The sequence below is a fragment of the Nanorana parkeri genome, unplaced genomic scaffold (assembly GCF_000935625.1).
Source record: "Nanorana parkeri isolate BGI_ZX_2015 unplaced genomic scaffold, ASM93562v1 scaffold1971, whole genome shotgun sequence".
Taxonomy (NCBI): domain Eukaryota; kingdom Metazoa; phylum Chordata; class Amphibia; order Anura; family Dicroglossidae; genus Nanorana; species Nanorana parkeri.
The window spans coordinates 8,282-31,646 of NW_017308239.1; the positions used below are offsets into that span (position 1 = coordinate 8,282).

The 23,365-nt window shown below is 39.7% G+C and overlaps 1 protein-coding gene across 1 annotated transcript in view; it reads right to left on the bottom strand.

The window, feature by feature from the left end:
- Positions 1–315: 315 nt before the first annotated feature.
- LOC108800256 (A-kinase anchor protein 7-like) overlaps positions 316–23,365 on the bottom strand; it is a 147,009-nt gene continuing 123,959 nt past the window's right edge. Inside the window, exon 8 of the mRNA XM_018572226.1 lies at positions 316–692. Within this exon, the coding sequence (XP_018427728.1) occupies positions 502–692 (191 nt within the window). The 3' untranslated portion in view covers positions 316–501. The remainder of the gene's footprint in view (positions 693–23,365) is intronic.

Below are 23,365 nucleotides of genomic sequence, written 5' to 3' on the forward strand. Positions count from 1 at the left end.
TAGAGAACCAGTAAAATAATACATAGTGAATAGAATATCTCTGAGGAACATCCAGCATTGAAATTAGCATAGCCTTCAAAGGGTTGCCACTGCAACATTAGTAATAGGGGGAACTTTTGCTTGAAGTGACAACATTATTTCCATTCACCAACATAGATGACATGGCTTTGCCATCTGGTAAGGCCTCTGGGTTGGCCATTCTCTGCTATTTCACAAGGCATAGCATAAGGCTCCTATTGTTCTTCAAGCTACACAATAAATTCATTGTGGTTCACTTTGTGGGACTGTTGCCATTTCCCCTTTTTTTGTAGTTTGTATTTTCTGCTTGCAAACAGGTTTGTCAGGAAATATCATTATATAAATCCATCTGTGTAACTGTTGCCATAGAGGAATACTGTTCAACGATCCCCATGTAAGATGCACCTGACTAGCAAAGTAGGCGTCTCTTAAATGCAACTGATATTTTCAAGTTGAGATGATTGCCAGGAGAGGCCATAATTGTTATTTGATGTTGTTTTCAATTCTCTCATTATTAATGCCAGGCTTCAGCGAGATCCCATCAGTCTGTTTGGTTTTGGCCTGCTGTGTTTCCTCTATATACTGCTGTACGGCCTTGAGCACTGCATTTTCCACCAGCCTTTTGCTTAAGCTTACCAGCTCTGCATCATCAGGTTCTCGTCCATTCTTATGACCTGCACACCACAACAGAGAAAAGCAAGTTCCTAATAAGTTTTCAAAGCGTATGGGTCGATCTAAACATTATCAGCCATAAACACAACAATTCTCCTAAACTCAAGTAATGATGGAAATCGCTGTGAAATATTTATGGTGACTTTACATAAAAAGCTACCTGTAACATTCAAGAGTATGTGTAAAAGTATTCGTACACCTGAACAGAAATGTAGGAATATGACATTGTTTGTAACTTTCCTGTACAGCCAATGATTCCATTGGCCACCCATATAAGGCCTAAGCAATTAGCATTGTATTTGAGATGAGAAACTATTATTTTGAGCAGTGCATACAATATCCTCTGTAAGTACACAATATAATAGAATATTCAATCAACTAAAAATCAAGGGTTTTCCCGGGTTCCCACGGTAATAACAACTATCACCTCATCTGACTACACTAATAGCAGGCCTGTAAATAAGTTAATATGCATAAATACATTTTATAAATGCACTTGAGCTTTTTTGCAGTATGCAAATGTATGTAAAGCATTTGATGTACATAACCTTCCTGCTGTGACTGAACTGTTGCGAGTGGCGTGTCATGTCTGATTTTGGGAATCTATGTGTCAACTCTGCTACAAATTTGCACGTGTCGGCTTGCTTTCGTAAATTGGTAGCAAGTACTCTGAACTAGTTTGCAGTAGAATAAAGATCTGTCACTAAATTAATATATGTGATGTTGAGTAATTCTTAAACAGTCGGAGAGGGCTAACTTTAGGCACATTTCAAAAAGTAGTTACATCTGAAGCAAATCTGTAGAAGTTCAGCCATATGTTTACACATTTAGACAAAACAGTAGGGGCAAAGAATTTTGACAGGTTTATTACATTATGATAAAAAATGTGCCCTCAATGTGTCTTTTTAAACTGCTCATTTTGTAAATAAAGTTGAACTCCAGGCACAAATGAATGCAGTTTTGCATTTATTAATACATTATATTTATAGTATAGTTTAAATGCAGTTAGTCTAAGTACCTGAATTTGACTTGGTATCAGCTATTGCTGTACAGGAAAGCTCAAAGTGGGAGAAGCAGAAGCAGCACAAGCAGCCAGTCAGTTGTGCTGATGAGCTAACAAGGGACATGCTGATAGAAGGAGAGAGCAGAGTGATGAACTAATCAGTCTGATGCTTCTCGTGTCCCTTTCTAGTTACAGCCTGGGGAGCTGGGACAATAATTGTAAGTGTTACTTAACTGCAGCAGAGAAAAATCAAGTCTACAGTAATACCTTGGTTTACAAGTAACTTGGTTTGAGAGCGTTTTGCAAGACAAGCAAACATTTATGAAAAATGTTGCCTTGATATACAAGCAAATGTCTTGCAATAAGAGCAACATTTTGTAGAAAAGCGCCACCCGAATAAGGCTGTAGCAGTGCGAGCGATGAGTCTGTTTAACGACAATGCAATGTCACATTGGATAGATTCCTTGCTAAGGTTTCACGAAATGAAAAAGATTCCAATGAGTCAAGAGATAGCAGTGATTCCGTTAGTGACAGTGAAAGTTGTCCTACACAATAATCCTCCTCTCTCTCGTCCCTCTCACACCGGCCACGAAGGTACCGGTAATTGGTTTATTTTTCGTTATATTTTGTACAGTATTATATTACAGTACAGTATTGTAATCATTTTATATGAATATTTTTGGGTTGTGGAAGGAATCATCTGAATTTCCATTATTTCCTATGGGGAAGTTCGTTTTGATATACAAGCGCTTTGGATTACAAGCATGCTTCCGGAACGAATTATGCTCGTAAACCAACGTATTACTGTACTGCCATGCCAGACAGGGCTCTGCTCTGTGGCAAAACTGTGTAAATCTCAGATCTTTGAACTGAATGGACAGAAATACAAATCCTTTGACACGTACAACAGCTCCAATATATCTATTTCATCTATCTATTTAGCTGTTTCCGCTTTAATATCTGAGGTCTGGTAAAGTGATTATGCTTTAGCATAGTCTCTCAAAGTCTGCCTAAGAAGAGCATGCTGGGAAAATATCATGCAGGCAGAATTAATTGTTCTCTCAGTCATGCCTCCCTCAGTTTTGACATTTTAGTTTTCTCCTAAGTCACAGAGTGAGGCAGCAGGGGTACTAATCAGTGTGAGACATCCTATAAGCTCACAGCCAAGAAAATAAAAAGCAGTGGGATTTACATGGCTTCATCATCGCATTGGCATCATTGTCCTGGAAACAGATGCTGACCCTAAACGATGCCTAAACAAAGGTGTTTATGACCTTCTGGGGAAACAGGAGGGAAAGACATTGTCTGGAAGAGTACTGGGATCTCTTTGAGAGCTTACACTTATTATGCATGCCCTTACTCTGCTTTAGGAATTTAGAAGAACTCTTTAGCATTAATTTATGCTATATGCCTTAATAAAATAAAGTATAATTACAGTTTTGCAAGAATAAACTTTGTAGGCAACAATTTATCAGTGCTTTAGGCCGTGCCTAGCAAATGAACATGTCCCAAATCACTTGTTGTTAAGCAGACAGATAATAACTGAGATGCATTTTCATATTTTATGCTGTGCTACACGCCATTTGGGAGACTATGGCAGTGTAAAAAAGAAAAGCAACTCAGACACTCCGTAACAGTCCCATTGCTCCAGGAGCATTAATAAAGAGCAGACTGGACTAAAAATCAACATTCATTCTAGTTCAGGGTCTCAGTAATGTACAGAGGCGTGTGACAACCTTTCCTTGTATGCTGTGTGAACGACCATGCAAGAGAGATGATAGAATCCTCTCTTGCTTTACAATCAAGTAATATGGTAGCAAACAAATATGAATGTATGTCAGAAGGCACAACTGCCACTGCATACCTGTATGTGAAAACACATAATCATTGTGTCAGAAAAGAGTATATTTTTTACATCATCTCCTTCAGACTTGCACTTGTGACTGTTGGAGGTGTGTGCTGGATATGGCTCATTTGTCCTGTGGGTTAATCGGGTCATTGATACTCATCAGTCAATATGTAGGCAGTTGTCAGTGACAGGGCAGCCTAGCTGGCTGCAGGATAAAGTGGGTTAATAAGTGTATATAACTACTTTCAGCGATTTTGATATGTTTATATGTAAATATGTTCAGCACTGTTTAGCCTCTACAGGCGGTGTCCAGCACCATTTTGGAGAAGCCTGGTGTCCTGATTGGACAGGAAATCTCGGGAGATTTGGTCGGCCATTTTGGGGTGGTTATCTTATATAGGAAACACAACCACGTTTGTAGTCAGAACACGTGTGGATGTAGACAGGGACAGAGACCCGCTTGTGAGGGAGAGTCAGGAAAGTGCAGGGAGAGTGTTCCAGCCTGTGAGGGATAGTTCAGGGTTCCTACGGAGTCCTGTATCGGTAATCCGGGTCGGATGAAAAGACTCCCAGGTGTTTATAACCAAACCAGTGTCTCCGCTGTGAGTGCGGAAAGAGTGTGCCAGACTCCTATCTCCCTGTACGGAACGAATATCGCTGCTTCCGGGTAGAGTGCTATCAGCCTTACAGATACGTATTGTGTGCTTGGGTTTAGACTGTGCCAGTCAGTGGGAAGTGTCTAGGGTGCTAACGAATCCCACTACCGCTTACATCTGAAGTGACTGTACTGTGTACCTGTGTCTCCATGCCTGGAGTGAAACCGTTTGCTTTACTATTGTAAATATTCTTCATACTACCGGCCCTCCGGTAATAAACGTTATCCTGTTAAAAGTCAATTACGTGTGATTCCCTCTTTGAAGCCGCCACACCCTAAACCCGCTTACAAATAGATGGTGTGTGGTTCCAGTGGACAGGAGCCTAGGCGGAATTGTAGTGTCCGCTTGAGGTGAGTGGGCCACAAAAACCATTGCATGGTGTGCAGCAGGCATGGGGGATCATGAGTCCACTTGACTGGATGAATTTTAAGTGTTTTGCTTGAGTTTAGAGTCTGTAACCTAATTATTTTGGGGACTATAAGCTCCATGTTCTGGTTAGTCTGGTGAAAGGTCACAGCCCACCAGTTGTCTTTTTTGGTGGCATGTAGAGACGAGTCTGTGGGGGAGGTGTGTCGCAGTTGGTGTGCAACTGGTGGAGGAAGACATAGGTGGGTTTTGAATCACTGGGAGGCCTGGGAATGTAGTGTGAACCATAGGTGCTTGACAATGCTGGGATGCTGTGTGAGTTGTGGGTTTTAAGTCTCTGGGTGTGTAGGTGACACACAATAAAATGGGGCAGGTGGTACAGATACTCATGGGTTTCGCTTGTTGTTCGACCTCACCCCGGCAGAAAACTTGTAGGGAAGTGACGCCCTTCCTCCAGCAGCCTGGCATTCTGAAGAGAAGTCCTAAGTGGCAAAAAATCAACACCTCCCCATGAGCTCTAAATATAGGGTGACATGGGTAAGGGGTACAAGGGGTGGGCAACAGCATAGTGTGGAAAATGAAGAAAGATTTTCATCACATGGGGGGGGAATTTATGGGTCAGGACTGGGAACAAGTGCAGAAGGATCAATACTATATTGGTAGACACTACAACAACTCACAAATGTGCATCTAGAAAACTCAACTGTGTGCTATGAGCTTTGCAGTACAGCAATAGACAAAATACAAACTTTTCACACAGATGTAGATAATTGTTTGTTGTCAGCAAGCAAAGTACTCCACCAATACTTGAAAAAGTAATCTCCACATAACAAAATTACTTACTTCAAAATTATTTTGTTAGCCTGCAATAACAAGAACCAGATGATAAATATAAAGGTCAATATGGTCTGTGTGGGCTTGTCTGATGACAGCTCAACATTTACTGGAAAAACGAATGCATTGCTCTAAAATGTTAAAAACGGTCCTCTGGAGAGCTTACAAATGCCACAGTCTGTGTGACATTTATCTGCTCCTGTTTATTGCTAAAACAGAGAAACCTGGGACAGCACATTTAACAGAGTCTGTAAGCAGCATGAGTAAGCCTTTTCAGACAAATCTGATGTTTGATTGCGATAACCTAAATGAAGGGCACAAATAACACATTTAAAATGTCAAAAAAGATCACTGACAGTAAAAGGCATGCCAAAGAAATAATTGTTGAAAGGGCAAAACAACTAAGTACATTACTTGTAACGGCTGTATTGTTACATAGTTACATAGTATTTGAGGTTGAATAAAGACATTAGTCCATCAAGTCCAACCTATTAGGATCTCATTCTAGGAGTACCCGTACCCCTGTATATTACGGTCCCTTAAGAAATCGTCCAAAAGTTTCTTGAACAATTCCACATTATTTGCTGAAATCACCGCCTGTGGCAGTGAGTTCCAGACCCTAACTGATCTTACTGTGAAGAACCCCCTTCGCCCCTTGTGCTGGAATTTTTTTTCCACCAATTTTAGGTGGTGGCCTCTAGTTTTTGTAATGGAGTTAATTTTAAACAGTTTATCGCTAATGTTGCTACCACCATTGAACATTTTGTACATGGAGATCATATCCCCCCTTAATCTCCTCACCTCCAATGTGAACATGTTTAAATTTAGTAGCCTTGTCTCGTAGCTCTGGTCCTCCATACCCCTAATTAGTTTGGTTGCCCTCCGCTGGACTTTTTCCAACTCAAGGACATCTTTTCTTAGTACTGGTGACCAGAACTGGACCGCGTACTCCAGATGAGGTCGAACCAATGATCTATAAAGTGGCAAAATTATAGACTTGTCCCTGCAATACATCCCCTTTTTAATACAGGACAAGACCCTGCTAGCTTTGTTTACAGCAGCCTGGCACTGCAAACTACCTTTCAGTTTGTGGTCTACAATGACCCCCAAATCCTTCTCCATTTCTGACTTCCCTAGCGGCATACCCATAATTGTATAACCCATTTGTTTATTTTTAATTCCAAAGTGCATTACTTTGCATTTATCGACATTAAACCTCATCTGCCACATTAATGCCCACTCCCCTATTTTATCCAGGTCCTCCTGTAATGTTATAGTGTCTAAGTCCGTGTCTATTACCCTCCCACCCTATTGTGTCCTTCTTATCACCACTGTGTTATGGAAAATGTCAATAACATTATTACATTATCAACCTCAGAAACAGAGAAATGGCATAGACTGTTTTAATCATTTATCTGAGCAAACCTACAACTCAACCACCTAGAAGAAAAAGCTTGGTGCAGGCCTCGAAGGACTTAACAACATTGGTAGTTGTAGATTCAGTCCTGTGGGATTTTGAGTTAACCTACTTAAGAAAAAGTCAGTGCTGCAATTTAATCACATAATGTCATGTCACATAAACCTTTGGCGTCAGTGCTCACATGGCTTCTATAGATTTGAAAAGCACTTGGGTTTGGAGTGGGATTAACACTTGTCATGGCTAGCATGAAGTCCATAAACTCTGGGGTATGAAGTGGATTTTTGCTCTCTACATCTACTCTTAGAGACCAGCCAAGAAATTCAGACATTAAGTTGAAAAGTGATCAACAACCATTATGTGGTTTGCAAGTGGAGAGGTAGGTTGAGTTTTATATTTAGTGTAGAGCATACATGGAAGCTATACTCAAACACCAGCTTCCTGTCTGAATTATTTGACGTACATACAGATTATGTACCTGTTTGTGATATTTATAGGTGTTAAACAGGCATGTTAATCTGGCATCTTTCACTGAACTAGTCATTGCTTTTGGAAAGGCTTGTTTCTAAAAAAAAAAAAATGTCCCAGTCACTGAAATCTCCTTTCATGTACTTTGTAGTACTGCGAAGACACTACCTGGAACTCAACTAACTAGAACAGTGCGGTCCCCAGTTAAGACAAAACCATGTGGTGGGGATAAAGGCCTGCAGTCCTTTTTCCTTTAGTAAGCGATATATAAATACATTTACAAAGGAGTATATGTTAAGTTGTCTTTGTCATCCACTGAGATGGATAAGAGATGTTAGGCTACTGTACTGTAAGTATTGTGGGTGTTTGCATCACAACATGCGGTACAGCATCTGGCAAAGATGAGTACTTTTACTATTTATGATTTTATCATTAATAATGATGTAGTTATCATTACTGACTTTTACAAGGACAGGCTCTTGCACTAAACACATACACCCTTACAATTACAAAAGATTAAGGTATCGCTTGTGATGGCCTGTAGATGGGTGGGTTAAAGAAAATACAGAGATTTTACAACATTGTGGAAAATCTTTGTGCATCTAGATACTAATTGTTTCTGTACGATAGATGCTAAAGCTTCAGTTTCTGAAACTGACTTCACTACTTGTTGATTCACTGATCTGGAATAAACAATACCACCAGTGAAGTCTGAATTCTTGTTCTGTTTGTGTGTTCTAGTTCAGCATATCTAAAGTTGGGAAACTCTAGTTGGTGAAGCAAGGATCACAATGGCATCCCTAGAGCCTGCATGTTTAATGCATGCCATAACACACGTTTATGTATGTGCTCTACACAAAGGGGTGCTTTAGTGTTAATGGGCTCTTAGACGTCGTTATTTAATTTTCTTAAAAGTTAGGCCTTTAATCAACCATATCCCTCTACTGATAATACCTAGAGGGGAATTTATTAAGAGTGGAGCAGCTGTTTATGGCAACCAATCAGCTTCTAGCTTCCATTTTTAAAGCTTAACAGAACAAACCGAAGACAGAAGCTGATTGGTTAATATGTGCAGCTGCTCCAGATTCAGTGTGCTCCAGTTTTGATAAATTTCCCTCATTGTGCTGGAGTTTTTTACTTATAATTTCTTTTTTTCACTTCCTGGTCCACTTTGGCACTAATGGTGTAATCGTGCCCAAGCATCGTGCATCCTGGGAAGGTTACATTAACAGTGCATTGCTGAGATATCTCATCATGAGATCTCAGGGAAAGGGATTTTCCTCCCCTAAGATGATGTACATGGTCACATGTCCAAGTCACATGTGCCAGAGTTCCAGGAAGTAAAGGGTTATCTAGTAACCTGCTCTTAGATACAAATGGCCACTTCCAGAAGAATGGGGAAGAAAAGAAAAAATAAGGTACGCAAAGAATGAAACGCCTGCAATTATCTATACGTATCTGTTTGTGGATTGTCATTACTAAACATTTCTAAAGGTGCCTTTGTTGTTATTCTATAGAGATGGGCAAAGGTTCTCTTTAACTATGTTAAGGGTCTTGCTGGGATTGATAAAAAAAAGTATTAGAAAGCTTAAAATGCTGCTCCAGATGTCTTTCACTGCTGGCCACTTATCTGGAGACATATGTATCTGATAACCTGATCTCTGTCAAATGGGGGATCAACCAATATAAAAGCTTGGCTTTTTCCATCAGAGATCACATGGCACAGTGTGTAGGCTCTCAACTAGGCTGCCAGCAACGAAGGGATCCTGGAGTACCATTTTCTAAAGGAAAAGAATGATTTTATTCTCTATCGTTATTCATCCTATTAACTCTGGAAACATAGTTTTATGTTAAAATTGCATAAAGGCCTAGGTCTATATTTTAAAACGGAACCCTGTTCAAAACAACTATTTCAGTGGTTTTAAGCATCAGGTTGCCCTGACCATGTGAGCACTACCGGTTTATATCTATGTACAGTAGGCATTACTAAGCAAAAATACACGTGGTGGCATTTTTGCTCACCTAGGTCATTTTATTTTTAAGCAGAGATCAAAATTAACAAAATGAGAATGAATAGCCCATTAAAAGATAACATTAAAAAGCAGATTTTGTTTCAATATTCCCTTTTAATCCAGATTTCAAACGATTCCCTCATTCTGATTACCAGCCTAATTAAACCGACTTCCTCTGAGCCCAGCCTGTGAGTGCACAGTGAAGTGAGAAGCAGCACAGGGATGAGCCCATCTCCCTTACAGTCTGTCCTCGTCTTCTATCAGAATGCTCTTTGATTGTCAGCACTCAAACTGATTGTCTCCTTGTACTGCTTTTCCTCTCACACATCAAATCTGCTGAATGGAAGCTGCAAGAGGCTGATACCAGGTCAGATTCAGGTACTTACACTGCTTGCATTTAAATAAATACATTTAAAGCTGTATTAATAATCACAGAGCTGCATTGAAGATGAACTTAACCCATTTCTTAAAATAAAATAAAAATCTCAAATAACAACAAAGACACCTTTAGAAATGTTTAGTAATGTCAATCTACAAACAGATAATAATAGATAATTGCAGGTTCTTTATTCTTTATATACCTTATTTTTCTTTCCCTCCCCATTCTCCTCACAGTGGCCATTTTTACTAAGGGCAGGTTACTAGATCTCCCTTTACTTCCTGGAACTCTAGCACATGTAACTAGGACATGTGGCCATGCACATCATCTCAGGGGAGGAAAATCCCTTTCCCTGAGATCTCACAAGATTACAAATGAGATTTCCCAGCAATTCACTGCTGATGTCATTTTTCCAGGATGCAACGCTTGGGCACATTACATCACTAATTCCCAAGAGGACCAGGAAGTGGAAAAGCAATAATTGTAAGTAAAATAGAAATATGTTTGTTTAACTAATAAATGTAAGATGATTTCATATCAGCATGCTTACCTGCATACTGATGTGCTTTATAGTGAAAGGGGGTAAAGGTCCACTTTAATTTTATCTATTATGTTGAATACAATTCAGCTTTAATACAGAACAATATTAAATACAGTATACAAAATTAATAAAGTCCTGGAAATATAGTCACATTCAAAGGGTCAGTTCGCCCAAAGGAGGCCTGGCCAACTGAGTCAACCTGCGGCTTCTTATATGTTTCCAATCCCCCAACAGCTAGAGCTCCTTGCCGCAATTCCCAACATTGTTCCTGTCCACCTGGAGGTTTTAGATGTTCCTGTCATCCTTTGCTTATTACTGTGCTTCATTTTTCATTCTCTATACATAAAGTGAGAACTTCATAATGACTACTGCATGTGTGTAAAACCAGCCACCACATATAGATATTGTTCCAATAGAGGTGCAAGAGATAGAAAAACTGCAAGGTGATTTAACTCTCAAACATCTACCAAAATATATCAATTTGAGAAAAAAAGACACTAAGGGCTCTATTCATAATTTCTTTTTTCCACACAAGATTTATACAACTTTCACCAAGGATCCAATCTAACTCCAATTGTCCAATTAGAAAAAATGTGTGGATCTTGTGTTTGTATACATAGACCCCTTAATGTTGTAAACCACATGTCTATTATACATTTTTTTCTGTTACATAACTCTTTAGGAAGGAAAACATAAAAAATTATCCACTTGACAGTTTTTGCTGACTCCAATGGTGGCATCCCTGTGGTTGATTTCCTGGGTCTGTACATCTTCTGTGGCCATTACCAGGGGCAGGGGTTCCTTCTCGTTAACTATTAGTATAGTTAAGTATTTATTTACATTTTTGCCCAAGCATTTACAGTCATCATGTTTCCAAACATCTGGCTTCAACTCTCTCAGCTCAGCTTCCCTGAACTTCCTGTCCAGTAGAAGATCACAGACAGACAGGGACAGATCAATTTCCAGCAACTGTCCATCTACTAACTTGGAAAAGGGAGGCGTAGGAAGGAGGAGCAGGGAGGAGAATGACTCGCCTTGCTGTGTCTGTTTGGTTGCGTATTAGTAATATCCCCGAGTCCAAGGACCTGTAGCACTCTTTACCGGAACTCCCAAGTGTTAGTTGAGGGTGCTCGCAGTGACCGCGGATGGCGCCGCATTCAGCATAAGTAAGTATAGGAACGTCACCAGCGCACCAGCACACCAGCACGACAAAGACTTAAATGTCAGTGAAAATCCATTTATTGATGTCAGTCAATACTCAAAGTGTCATCTAAATCAGTGCTTCTTAAAGTGTGGGTCGCGACCCCATATGGGGTCCCGCAAGTGAACAGGGGGGTCGCGATCTGAGTACCAGGCTAGGACCGCCATCAGGGGGTATGGCCGGTACTAGTGTGAGGGGCTCAGGCGGCCGAGGAGGTCTGGGCACCAAGCTAGATTGTTTTGTTTCAATTTAATGTAAAATTTGCAGTGTAGTGTAGTTTTTAAGGCCCCCCCCTGTGCACTTGGTACCTTCCTGAGCACGTGTGCGCAGGAAGGTTCTTTTTTTTTAACATTGACTGAACTTTCTTTAACCCAGCAGCAGTGTAGCACAGCTGCTGGATGTAAAGGTAAGGAGGGGGAGGGGGCTTAGTAGTACTGACTGACCGACGCTGGGGGGGAGAAGAGGAGGGGGGAGAGAAGAGAGAGAGAGACACCAACTTGCGCTAGGGGGGAGACACCGACCAACGTTGGGGTCCTTTAAAAATTTCCTCGGCCAAAAAGGGGTCATGAGTGGAGAAAGTTTAAGAAGGCCTGATCTAAATGACACTTTGAGTATTGACTGACATCAATAAATGGATTTTCACTGACATTTATGTCTTTGTCGCACTGGTGGCGTTCCTATACTTACTTAGTAATATACCCTTCGCACACCGTACCGATGTATCCCAGAATTCAAGGGGTCCTGGAACAACTGGTGGATGGCGCCACAGTATACAATCTAGAAGATATGTTGTGCGCACACCATTCTGCTTCAGAATATCATCTTTATTTGTATTCCTTCAGCATGACATATGGATGCAATGTTTTGGAGCCTCACAGGGCCACTTTGTTTTAAAGCTCTTCTACTGCTTGGTAAAAAATACATAAAACACGTTTTTAGGTATTTTTAACTGCTTGTCCATAATTTCGGCAGTTTCACTTTACGCCTCTGTTTTTAGCATAAACAATTAAAATCGCCAAACTTAAAAAATCTTGTGGTTCTTTTCTTTTATCAAATGTGAGTTTAAATTTGTATTTCTGCCTTTTTGGACATTCTCAGTAGACATACAGTAGACATACAGTAGACATACAGTAACTAGGGCACTTAGTGTAATACTGAAAAAAGAAGATTTACAAAAAATGGCTGCTGAGCTTCAAAATGAATGTGGAGTGCACAGATGTATTGTTTGCAGAGAGATGTTCCGTGAATGGCAAAATGTTTCTATTCTTGTCACATTCCTGCATTCATTCTCTGTCTGTTTATCATTAGGGATTTTAAGTAGGTTGTATTTATCTCTAACTCAAGTGCTGCAATTTCTCCGTAAGCCTGGAAATAATCCAAGTGGTTACTGTCTAAATATAGTTCATATTTTTTAACTTCCTCCCTCCCACACTTCACACATAGGTCCAATTCTCTACTTTTCATAGACAGCACATAAATATCCTAGTTATTTTTATCTCTTTTCACAAACGTGCTAGGGTTTTTATTCTGTCACAAAGATATAAAGGGTTTCCAGCATTTTTTTAAACAAATTAGACCATGACCCTAATTTCCCTTACACCAGTGATAGAGCCTGATAAGTATCCGTTGTGCACAACAGGAAATTTAAGATCCTTCTTACTACAGTGAAGCTTTGTAAACAGCTGTATCTACAGACTAAAGTGAAATAGGTTTACTGCTTTTTGCATCTGGTCCAAGTTAATTACAAGCATTAGTTATTGTATCTGTGTGTTGTAGGAGTATGAGCAGCCTTTGAGCTGAAAAAAAAATAGCTACAAGCGTAAGCTTATTACAGCATTTCACAGATTTGAGAGAAACATTACGCTATTTATTTGAACGATAAGTTCTCTGGTTCTGTCACTTACAGCTGGAAAAGTGTCCATGTATTTTTATATGGCAAGATTAATCATATTACGCTATTACAAACTTTCAAGTTTTTTTTTCAATAGGAGCACTGATTCATTTTTTAACTTAAAAACATTAAAGGATAACTCTTCTTTTACCGCAGTTATCCTTACAGGGCCAGGCTACCTACTTACTACTTACTCACACACAACCCATTCCTGAATTAGCAGGTCACTTGAGGACATACCGATTCATGCATGGGTTTTGATAAATAATGGGACATGAAGTGATGTCCCATTTTTTAAATAAACATTTGGAATGTTTCAATGGCCAGCTGATAAATGCCTTTTCATATATTACAATGGCTCATCACAGCAGGAGTGCAGGGGAGGGGTGATATGCCATTGTTGTGTACACAATGGACAGAACATTGACACAACTATGGCCTGCCAGTCAGCAATGAGTTTTTAAACAAGTTTCTTTTTTCTAAATCACCTTGCAGTGCTGCAATGAATATTTGGAGGCAATTTTGGTAAAATTTCAGCAAATATGAAATTGGAAATTTCACAGAGCAAACAAGTTTGTAGATCATCCCTAGCCAGGACCCATTCATACTTGGACACTATGTAGAGAGGTAAGGGAAGAGGTGGAGGAGCTGGGACAGCTCAGACAGTATTTATAAAAGAAGAGGGCTAAGGTGTTCAAGGAGGGAGGGGGCTGTGCTAGACAATTAACACTTTCCACTATTCCCTAGCAAGCTCATATGCAAATTGTAAGTCAGTTTTTCTTTGCTTTTACATGCAATTTTTTAAGATGGTGACAGAGTCTCTTTAAACTGTGTTGTAGAGTACCTAAGGCGCAGAAGTGGAAAAGTGTCCTTTCTCAAATGTATCATCTGTGAAATGTACATGAAGTACATTTCACCCATCACATCTCCCATTTTCAGACCACTGTGCTGTCTTATTTATGGCCCTAATTATTATAAGAGTTGCATCCAGGAAGGACTGAGTCATCTTAGACATGCAGAAATGAGTGCATCTATTTATCAAGTGGCGAATAAAGTAAATGGAGAAAAAGAAGAAAATAAATGTTGCATACATAGATCAGAATATACTGTAGGCTAATAATGCCTCTACAGTCTTTGTAGAGTTACAAATAGAAACATTTCAAAGTTCTTGTGTAAATGCAAAATGCAGCATGCTTTTGGGTGCATTCATCCTACCTTCGTTTTCCCTTTCAATGTTTTGTTCTGTGATGTACACAAATACCTATGAACTGGGTCAAAGATTGCATTACTACCGATGACTGTGTAATGAGTAACTATAGAAACAATATCAAATCATTATCTAATTTCTAATAAACATTTTTTAACCTTTGTCTTTACTATTGTGATGGAAAATGTACAGTGTTAAACAGGATTTTTGTACTCAGAGTAAAATTTGTTTCTTGAAGTTCATTAAGGGACACAGAATCTGTGTATCCCACTCCTATGATACTTCATATTTTAAAAAAAGCAGTATTAGGAGAAGATCATATACACAGAGGGGTGGGACTTACGTCCTTTAATGAACTTTAAGAAATTGATTTTATGGCAAGTTCCAAAAATCCTGTTTACTTTTTTGTTCAATAAGGGGCACAGGATGAGTAGAATTCTGAGGCAACTGGGATGTCCAACTCATGGGTTGGCAGCAAGACAAACAAAAAATGCTAACAGCCCATATAAACTAGTAAAAACTGGGGGCTGCCTGCAGCACAAAGAACTGACTGAAGGACCTTACGTTCAAAGCTTGCATCAGCAGAGGCCTGACCATCCACCTGGTAAAACGTAGAAAGGGTTTGAACAAAAGATCAGATGGCGGTTTTGCAATCTGAACACATGCCTAATAACAAAAAGCCCAAGAAGCACTGACTAATCTAGTAGAGTGTCCTGTGACAAAAAAGGTGGAACCTTAGGCTTGTATGATGACCTGTCAAAGCCCCATAGAAATAGTGGAACAACAGGCAGGTTGTCCCTTACAGGGACCTTCAGGGATGACAAAAGAGAGTCAATCTGCCTGAAGGAAGATGCAGCTGAGATAAACACGACAAGCAATGGAGGGAAATTTCTTTGGAATGTACTATAGCAGGAGAAAAGAACGAATGTACAATGCCCTGATTAAGGTAAAAGGAAGAAATCACCCTAGGGAGAAATGAGGGCCTATGCCTCAAGACAACCATGTGTTTGTGCAGAATAAGAAAAGGTTCTTTACAAGACAAGGTCCCAAATTCAGAAACTCGCCTCGCAGAAGTGAAGGCAATGGGGAAAGCAACCTTGTTATTGAGTGCTGACAAAGGAATATCTCTTTTCTTTGGAAAAGAATCTGAAGAGCTGAGATTTGTCCCCTGATGGTACTCAGGCCAAATATTTTTCCAGACTGCAGTGGAGAAAGGTCAGGAGTCATACCACAGAGTATTTCCTGGGATGAAATTTTCTTGCCTCTCACCAGGCGAATTGTGCTTGCCAAGTGTGATGATAAAACTTGGGTGATGTGAATTTCCTATCGTTTAGGAGCACAGGAATAACAGAATCAGATAGACCCCTATCTCTCAGGACCTGGGCTTCCACAGCCATGCTGTCAATGCTAGTAACTGTGAAACAGGTTGGTAAAATGTCCTTGGGACAGAAGATGCATACTACATGGAACAGCTCAAAGGGTGTTTTGCTTTGAGACTCGTGAACTCTGAGTACCACATCTGTCTGGGCCAAACCAATGCAATGAGAATCATCAGCATACTCTCCCTCTCGATCCCGTAGGGAAAACGAAGAAAGAGCTTCAGTGGAGAAAAGGCATTAATCAGGTTAATATATTAAACAAAAGACACTGCGCTATCTCTAATATTATAAAACTCTAAGTGCATATACTTAGTGACAATTATACAACATGTTCAATCCAACTTATATATAGTCCATATAAAAGTATTCCCAAAATTGATATGATTATCAATTTTGGGAATACTTTTTTCCAATGACATATAGTGTTGACTGTAAGATAACGAATATGTGTTAATTTGAATACCTATCATGAGGGGTTAATGCTAATTTATGTTAATTTATTTATGAGCCTTAAGATCCCAATGACCTATAGTACCATCTAGGGGGTTGTAGATCTTGAATCTAATATTATACATGTTTTTATAGTAGGATGTTTTTAGTTAATGATTTTATAATATACACATTAGGTAATAGAGATATGGTAGATTCGTATATACGGACCAAAGGAAACTACCATCGGGATATGTAAATGTGATATCTGGGTATGCAAATGTGGTATCTAGGTATGTAAATGTGGTATCTGGGTTTGTATCTGTGGTATCTGGGAAATATAAAAGGAGATAGAGTCAGTGTGTATGCTACCCTTGAGAAAGTCCATTGGACGAAACACATAGGGGAGGAGCTACACGCTGACGCTAGTGAATGGAGTGGAGGAGACAGAGCTGAGCTCATACAAGCCGATTTTATGTTTTTACAGCGCTGAAAAACTCTTTTAAATGTAAGTGTTCTGATTTTTATAAATAAACTATCATCTAGCAGTTTTACACTATGTGCCATCCTGATTTTCTATTTTTGAGTGGATAAGAGAGATTTGGGAGAGACATCGGGCAGACTCATCATTTTCAGCTGTTGCTGATTCAGTGGAGATGGAGACATCGGACACCAGAGAATTTTGCAGAGCATTTGAAGACCACTGGGTGGTCAGAATTATCTGGTGAGTGTGCTAGTGTTTGTGCACTTGGAGGTGGATCACTGGTGATTAATTGACGAGGAATTGAAGCACAGAAGTCATGAGTGATTGTGGAACTTTATATGCAACGATTATTTGACTCACTGATGTAAAGAAAGTGAACCCAAGGATTTCATCACATTTATTTTGAATCATATCAATTTTGGGAATACTTTTATATGGACTATATATAAGTTGGAGTGAACATGTTGTATAATTGTCACTAAGTATATGCACTTAGAGTTTTATAATATTAGAGATAGCGCAGTGTCTTTAATATATTGTGGGAGAAGTTTATATAGCTTCTCTCTATCTCTGCAGCTGTCAATAGGGTGTTTTTGAGGAGATTGGGGTAGAGCACTATAGCGCGGATAATCATTTGTTTTGCTATTAATCAGGTTAAAATGACCCCACACTCCAAAGCATCCACTGCTACAAACAGAGGATATCTGTATCTGGAGACAAACCTATCCAGTGTGTTGTATCCTTTGGAAGCAAAAGGTCCACATCTGGTGTTCCCACCACATCTGGTGATGATCCGACATACTGCAAGTATGTCAATGTGTGGAATCACCAAGAAGGATTTTGGGTGCTCACAAACCAGCTGTTGAAAGCAAGGGAGGTTTTTTTGACCGAAGGTGACTTCATCACTGTTAGGCAGCAGCAAAGCCAATCTAAGGTAAACCCTTGACCCTTGCAATAAGAGCAGTGGAAAAAACTAGTGAAAGATGAGAAGAGGCAGTGTAAGTCCACCTGTGACACAACTATTATTGACCCAGCAATTTTGTCTCTAGTGCATTAACCCCTACAGGGAGATTTAGCATGACACACAAATAATAGTTTGCCATGCTCATATTGGGCAAAACCCAAACTTACCATTAGCATAGGCCTTGAAAGCACCTTGAGTGCCACATGCAGAATCTAGTGAACATCTCACATTTTAGGGATTCTGTGTCCCATAAGTGGGCATTCTACCAAGATGGTCATCGGGGATCAGGTTCACACCAGAGGCTGTCTCACGGCCCTGAACCCGTAGAGGGCTCTGTGTCTGGGGCTGCTACAAGCAGAGTGCAGTGCCCAAGGTTTATATAACAGGCAGACTTTACATCTTCATTATAGCAGGGTATGCATATGACTTCCAAGCCAGTGCTTAGCATTAGCTGATCCAGATTGCTGAAATATGAGCTCAACTCTGCATAGCAACGAATCTTGACGGGAAAAAAAATAATCTTCATAAAAACGAAAAAATGTCTAGTAAAAATGGGTATACTTTTATCCAAGGATAAAGGAAGTCCAGCAAAAACTGAAGCATTATGGGAATGCTAGGGGTTATACCTGGCTTGCCAACAGCTTTTTTTTGTTTGCCAGTGTCCAGTTCCTCCTAAAGGCAGCAGTATAACAGAATTTCCTCAGAATTCTACTAATCCTGTGTCCCTTAATGAAGGATAAAGACATTTAGATTGTACTCAATTACTAACTTGAGTTTCTTGTTTCTGCATTTAACAGTTGTATTCCCCTAAGCCAATGCTCATTTATGCCAAGTAGTGGCAGATGACTATATCTCAGGAATGTTGTCAGCAAATCTTCAATCAAAATATGATTGCGCTATATATATTTTAGTAAATCTTCATTTCACACAACAAAACAGCTGCAATTCAGCTAAAACTCACAAACCAAACAATGAAAACAAATAAGTGTTACTTATAGGGATGTCCCGATACCACTTTTTCAAGACCAAGTACTTCCCCTCATGTACTTGCCGATACCAATTACTGATACTTTTTCTTAAAGGGACAGGTGACTTTAAATGATCCATAGTACATAATAGTACATAACATGTAGTTCTACTATGGATCCCTTATCCTATTCATGTTAGCAGGAGAGAATTGTGAATCTATTGCTGCAGTGAATTGGGAATGTGTACTGAGCATGTACAGTACACTGCAGCAATAGATTTACAATTCTCCCCTGCTAACATGAATAGGTTAAATCATGATCCATAGTACATAATAGTACATAACATGTAGTTCTACTATGGATCCCTTATCCTATTCATGTTAGCAGGAGAGAATTGTGAATCTATTGCTGCAGTGAATTGGGAATGTGTACTGAGCATGTACAGTACACTGCAGCAATAGATTTACAATTCTCCCCTGCTAACATGAATAGGTTAAATCATGATCCATAGTACATAATAGTACATAACATGTAGTTCTACTATGGATCCCTTATCCTATTCATGTTAGCAGGAGAGAATTGTGAATCTATTGCTGCAGTGAATTGGGAATGTGTACTGAGCATGTACAGTACACTGCAGCAATAGATTTACAATTCTCCCCTGCTAACATGAATGGGTTAAATGATCCATAGTACAACTACATATTATGTACTATGGATCATTTAATACATTCATATTAGCAGATGATAATTGTAAATCCATTGTCTGCAGTGTATTAGCAGTGTGTACGCTATATGTGCGCTATATGTGCCACATATCGCGTACACACTGCTAATACACTGCAGACAATGGATTTACAATTATCCTCTGCTTACTATGGACCCCTCTTGCCCTCACTCACTGCTCACGATGTGCAGCACTGTGCGGGAGAGCAGCGACAGGTCAGCGCTGGTCCGGTGGGACGAGCTCCAGCTGGGGTGCTACATATAGGGTACACACTGCTAATACACTGCAGACAATGGATTTACAATTATCCTCTGCTTAATATGGACCCCTCTTGCGCTCACTCACTGCTCGACATGTGCAGCGCTGTGCGGGAGAGCAGCGACGGGTCAGCGCTGGTCCGGTGGGAGGAGCTCCAGCTGGGGGTCCTAATTTAGAAGGAGTTTACAATCTAATGTCACTACCACACTAAAGCTGGCTGTAAACTGGTCGAAATTCAACCAGTGTGCTGCCCCCTCTGTTTCTTGGACAAACAATGACTCAATCAATGAGTCAATCAGCTGCAGTCACTGTTCAGGTATTCTGGCAGTGGCACATCTGCTGCTGTCAGAATACAATAGCCCAGCAGGGGGGATTTCCCAATCCATGCTACTTAGCATTAATGGCGGAATCAAGTGTATTTTCCCATGGGCTGTATGAGAAAAAACTACAATGTATGGCCAGCTTAATGCTAGTGACAATATTGGAGGGGTACTGTTATACCTACCAGTAGACATGTGCGATTCGTTTCGTTCCGAATCGAAATTCGGACGAATTTTCGGAAATTCGGACATTCGGATGTATCCGAATTCCGAATTACAGACATAACGAATGCAAACAAATTCGAATTTCCATTTCCGAAATTCGGTAGCGTTAGTTCGAACGTTCGTTTCGTTTTCTGTTCTTATTCGTTTCGTTCGTTGGAGCAAAGTGACATTAGAGAAGGAGAAAAATATTTTTCCCCCTTCAAATGTCACTTTGCTGCAAACGAACGAACGAAACGAATACGAAACGAATAAGAAACGAATAAGAACAGAAAACGAAACGAACGTTCGAACTACCGCTACCGAATTTCGTCCGAATCCGAATTCCGAATCCGAATTGACTTTCACACCCGAATCCCGAAAAACGAAATAACACAAATCCGAATTTAAAACGAAACGAAACTAAACGAATTTTTTGGCAGTGCACATGTCTACCTACCAGTATATTTTGTATACACAAACCTATGCAGACAGTGTTCCACGTGGAATTTGAACCCAGGGCCTGGAGCTGCAAGAGTGGCAGGCACTTAGTGATCATGATACCTAATCATCTGAACAGAAAAACATTTTAAATTGTTTGCTTAAAAAGCAAATGGAAACAAAATGATAAAACCCTTTATAAATTAAGCCTCTTATTTCCCCTTCAATGCAGCCTGTCTGGCTGCTATAAGGAATAGTTCACAACTACATGCTTTAGCGCGGTAAGCTTTTATAATAATCCAGCTTGCTGCATTTGTTTGTGTTTTCCAGGGCATATTGCATGGTATGAAAACACATTGCAACAAATATGAAAAAAAAATGCAGGGGTGTGAATGGGCCCTAAAGATCTAAACTCTATTAGGTATGACTTGTTTACGATTTGCGGCATCTCATGTATAAAACAGCTTTTCAATACATAGTATGCTGCATGGTCTCAGTAGTGAAAGGACTGTTTGATGTGATTTCAGGCAGGCATATAAACAACATCCACAGAAGGAAAACAGAAAAACAAACACTTCATATAGGGATACCAGCAAATCTGTTTGTATTCCTCTGGTAAAAGAAGAGTCAAAGTTTACCCATTTCTATCATTATTTCTTAGCTCCATTACTCTGGTTGAACCTTATAGAGCATTATTATTAATAAGGAAAAAGAATGTGGGAAATCATAGCCTTGGACAGTCAGTAATTGGCTTAGTAGTATTGTTGGTGGCAGCATAATGATGACAAGCTACAACAAAGGTCATCTTTTTAAAAAGTTAAACTTTCATTATGCATGCTTCAGCTATAATTCTGTCCATCAGCAAGGACACCAAGTCATTTAAACACTAACATAATTAGCATCTACTGCATTGCAGTATACAATATACCACATGCATACCAGTTTTAAATATTTAGTGCATTTTTACACATTAACTGTGGGTTAGAGAAAAACAGAGATTGGCTTAAAGGGTTACTAAACCCTCAGCCGTTTTTTGCATATATCTATGGCTAGCAAGCAGTAAATATATGCAAAAACATTTTTTAAAAATTCAAAGGGTTAAAACTTACCTGTGTCTTCGCCGCACGCTCCCGTCCGAACATCTGAAGCGTCCCGGCGGCCACAAAGGATCTTGGGGCGGGCACATGCACAGTTCAGATCTTTGGCCGGGAGACGAGAAGGGACACAAGGTAAGTCTATGCAGCAGCGTGCACCCGCACAGACTCCGTGGGACAGGAAGTGCCAGCTAGCACAGAGGAGTCAGCTTTGGATCGGAGACCGGAACCAGGGCGGTAGGGACAGCTGAAAACTACACTAAAGAAGAAGATGATCGGATCAAGAGACATCATTTAAAGTAAGTCCTTACACTAATATGGCGGGGGTTGGGGGCAAATTATACTTTAATGTCACTTTAAGAGATACACTGTACATGTAAAAAACTGTACAGTAAACTCCCAGTTATCCGGCACCCACGGGGATTGGTAGTTGCCGGATAATAGTAGTTTCTGGTTGCTTGAGAGTTAATAGTAACTCTCAAGCAAATAAATGCGAATTAAATTTTTTAGTGTGCACCAAGCAACCGCCATTTTTTTAGTGTGCCTCAAGCCACCAGCAACGACATATTAGGTCCTTCATTTTTTTGGCGGTTGCTTGAGAGTGCTGGTTGCTCGAATGCCGCCTAATGGGGAGTTTGCTGCATAATACTTATACTGTATTTTCAATAAACAATGTGATAAACTAGTGTCCCCTTCCAGTGGCTTGTGAGCCATGCATGGCAATCAGCTCTTTTATGTTTCTGCTGAAGCCTTTTAGAATGTGCCCTAAACATACACCTTCTAAACATACACCTTCTAAACATACACCTTCTAAACAAGCATACACTTATCTGTTTGTGAGGTTACAAGTTGTACTATTCAAGTACAACATACCGCAATGCCACACAAAATATTTACTACTGTTATTACAAATACCCTTTAAAATGAAATTTTACATATAGGAAAATAAAAATGAACAAAAGGTTCAAACCTTTTCTATCCAACAATAAAGTTAAGGCTGTATTTGGGCTTTGAGCAACATGGACATGAGAAGACAGTGGAAATGTAAGCTTTTAAGCTGTGCCAATGTCAGGTAGTAAGTAGACAAAGGAGAGCATATGAAAAGGAACCTATAGGTCCACCTGCTGACTAGACAGATGACTGCATAATATTCATAATCATTATTTTTTATATTTACCTTTGAAAACATTTTTCTTTATTCTGGACTAATAAATAAAGAACATTTATATAAAACCACTATACATTAGAAGACGAAGACAGTACATACAGATGGGCAGAACTCTCATCCAGGGAAAAGGTAAATCTGTCTTTGATGTAGCTCCATTGGATTTGCTGAGCCATTTTATTGTAATGGGACAAAAATAACTAAATATGTTGGAAAATGTAAAAGCAGTAAGGAAACACTTCTAAATAAACAAAGATAGACAGACAGACAGACAGATAGATTCAGCAGGAATTCAGCAGGGTAGGGGGTGAAGAGAATGTTACTGTAAGAGGAATCAGAAATCTCACTATAGATCACAAATCATCTCTCCCTGCTTCCTTCAATACTGCATTCTATAATTAGGTTTTAGCCCCCTGCCCCC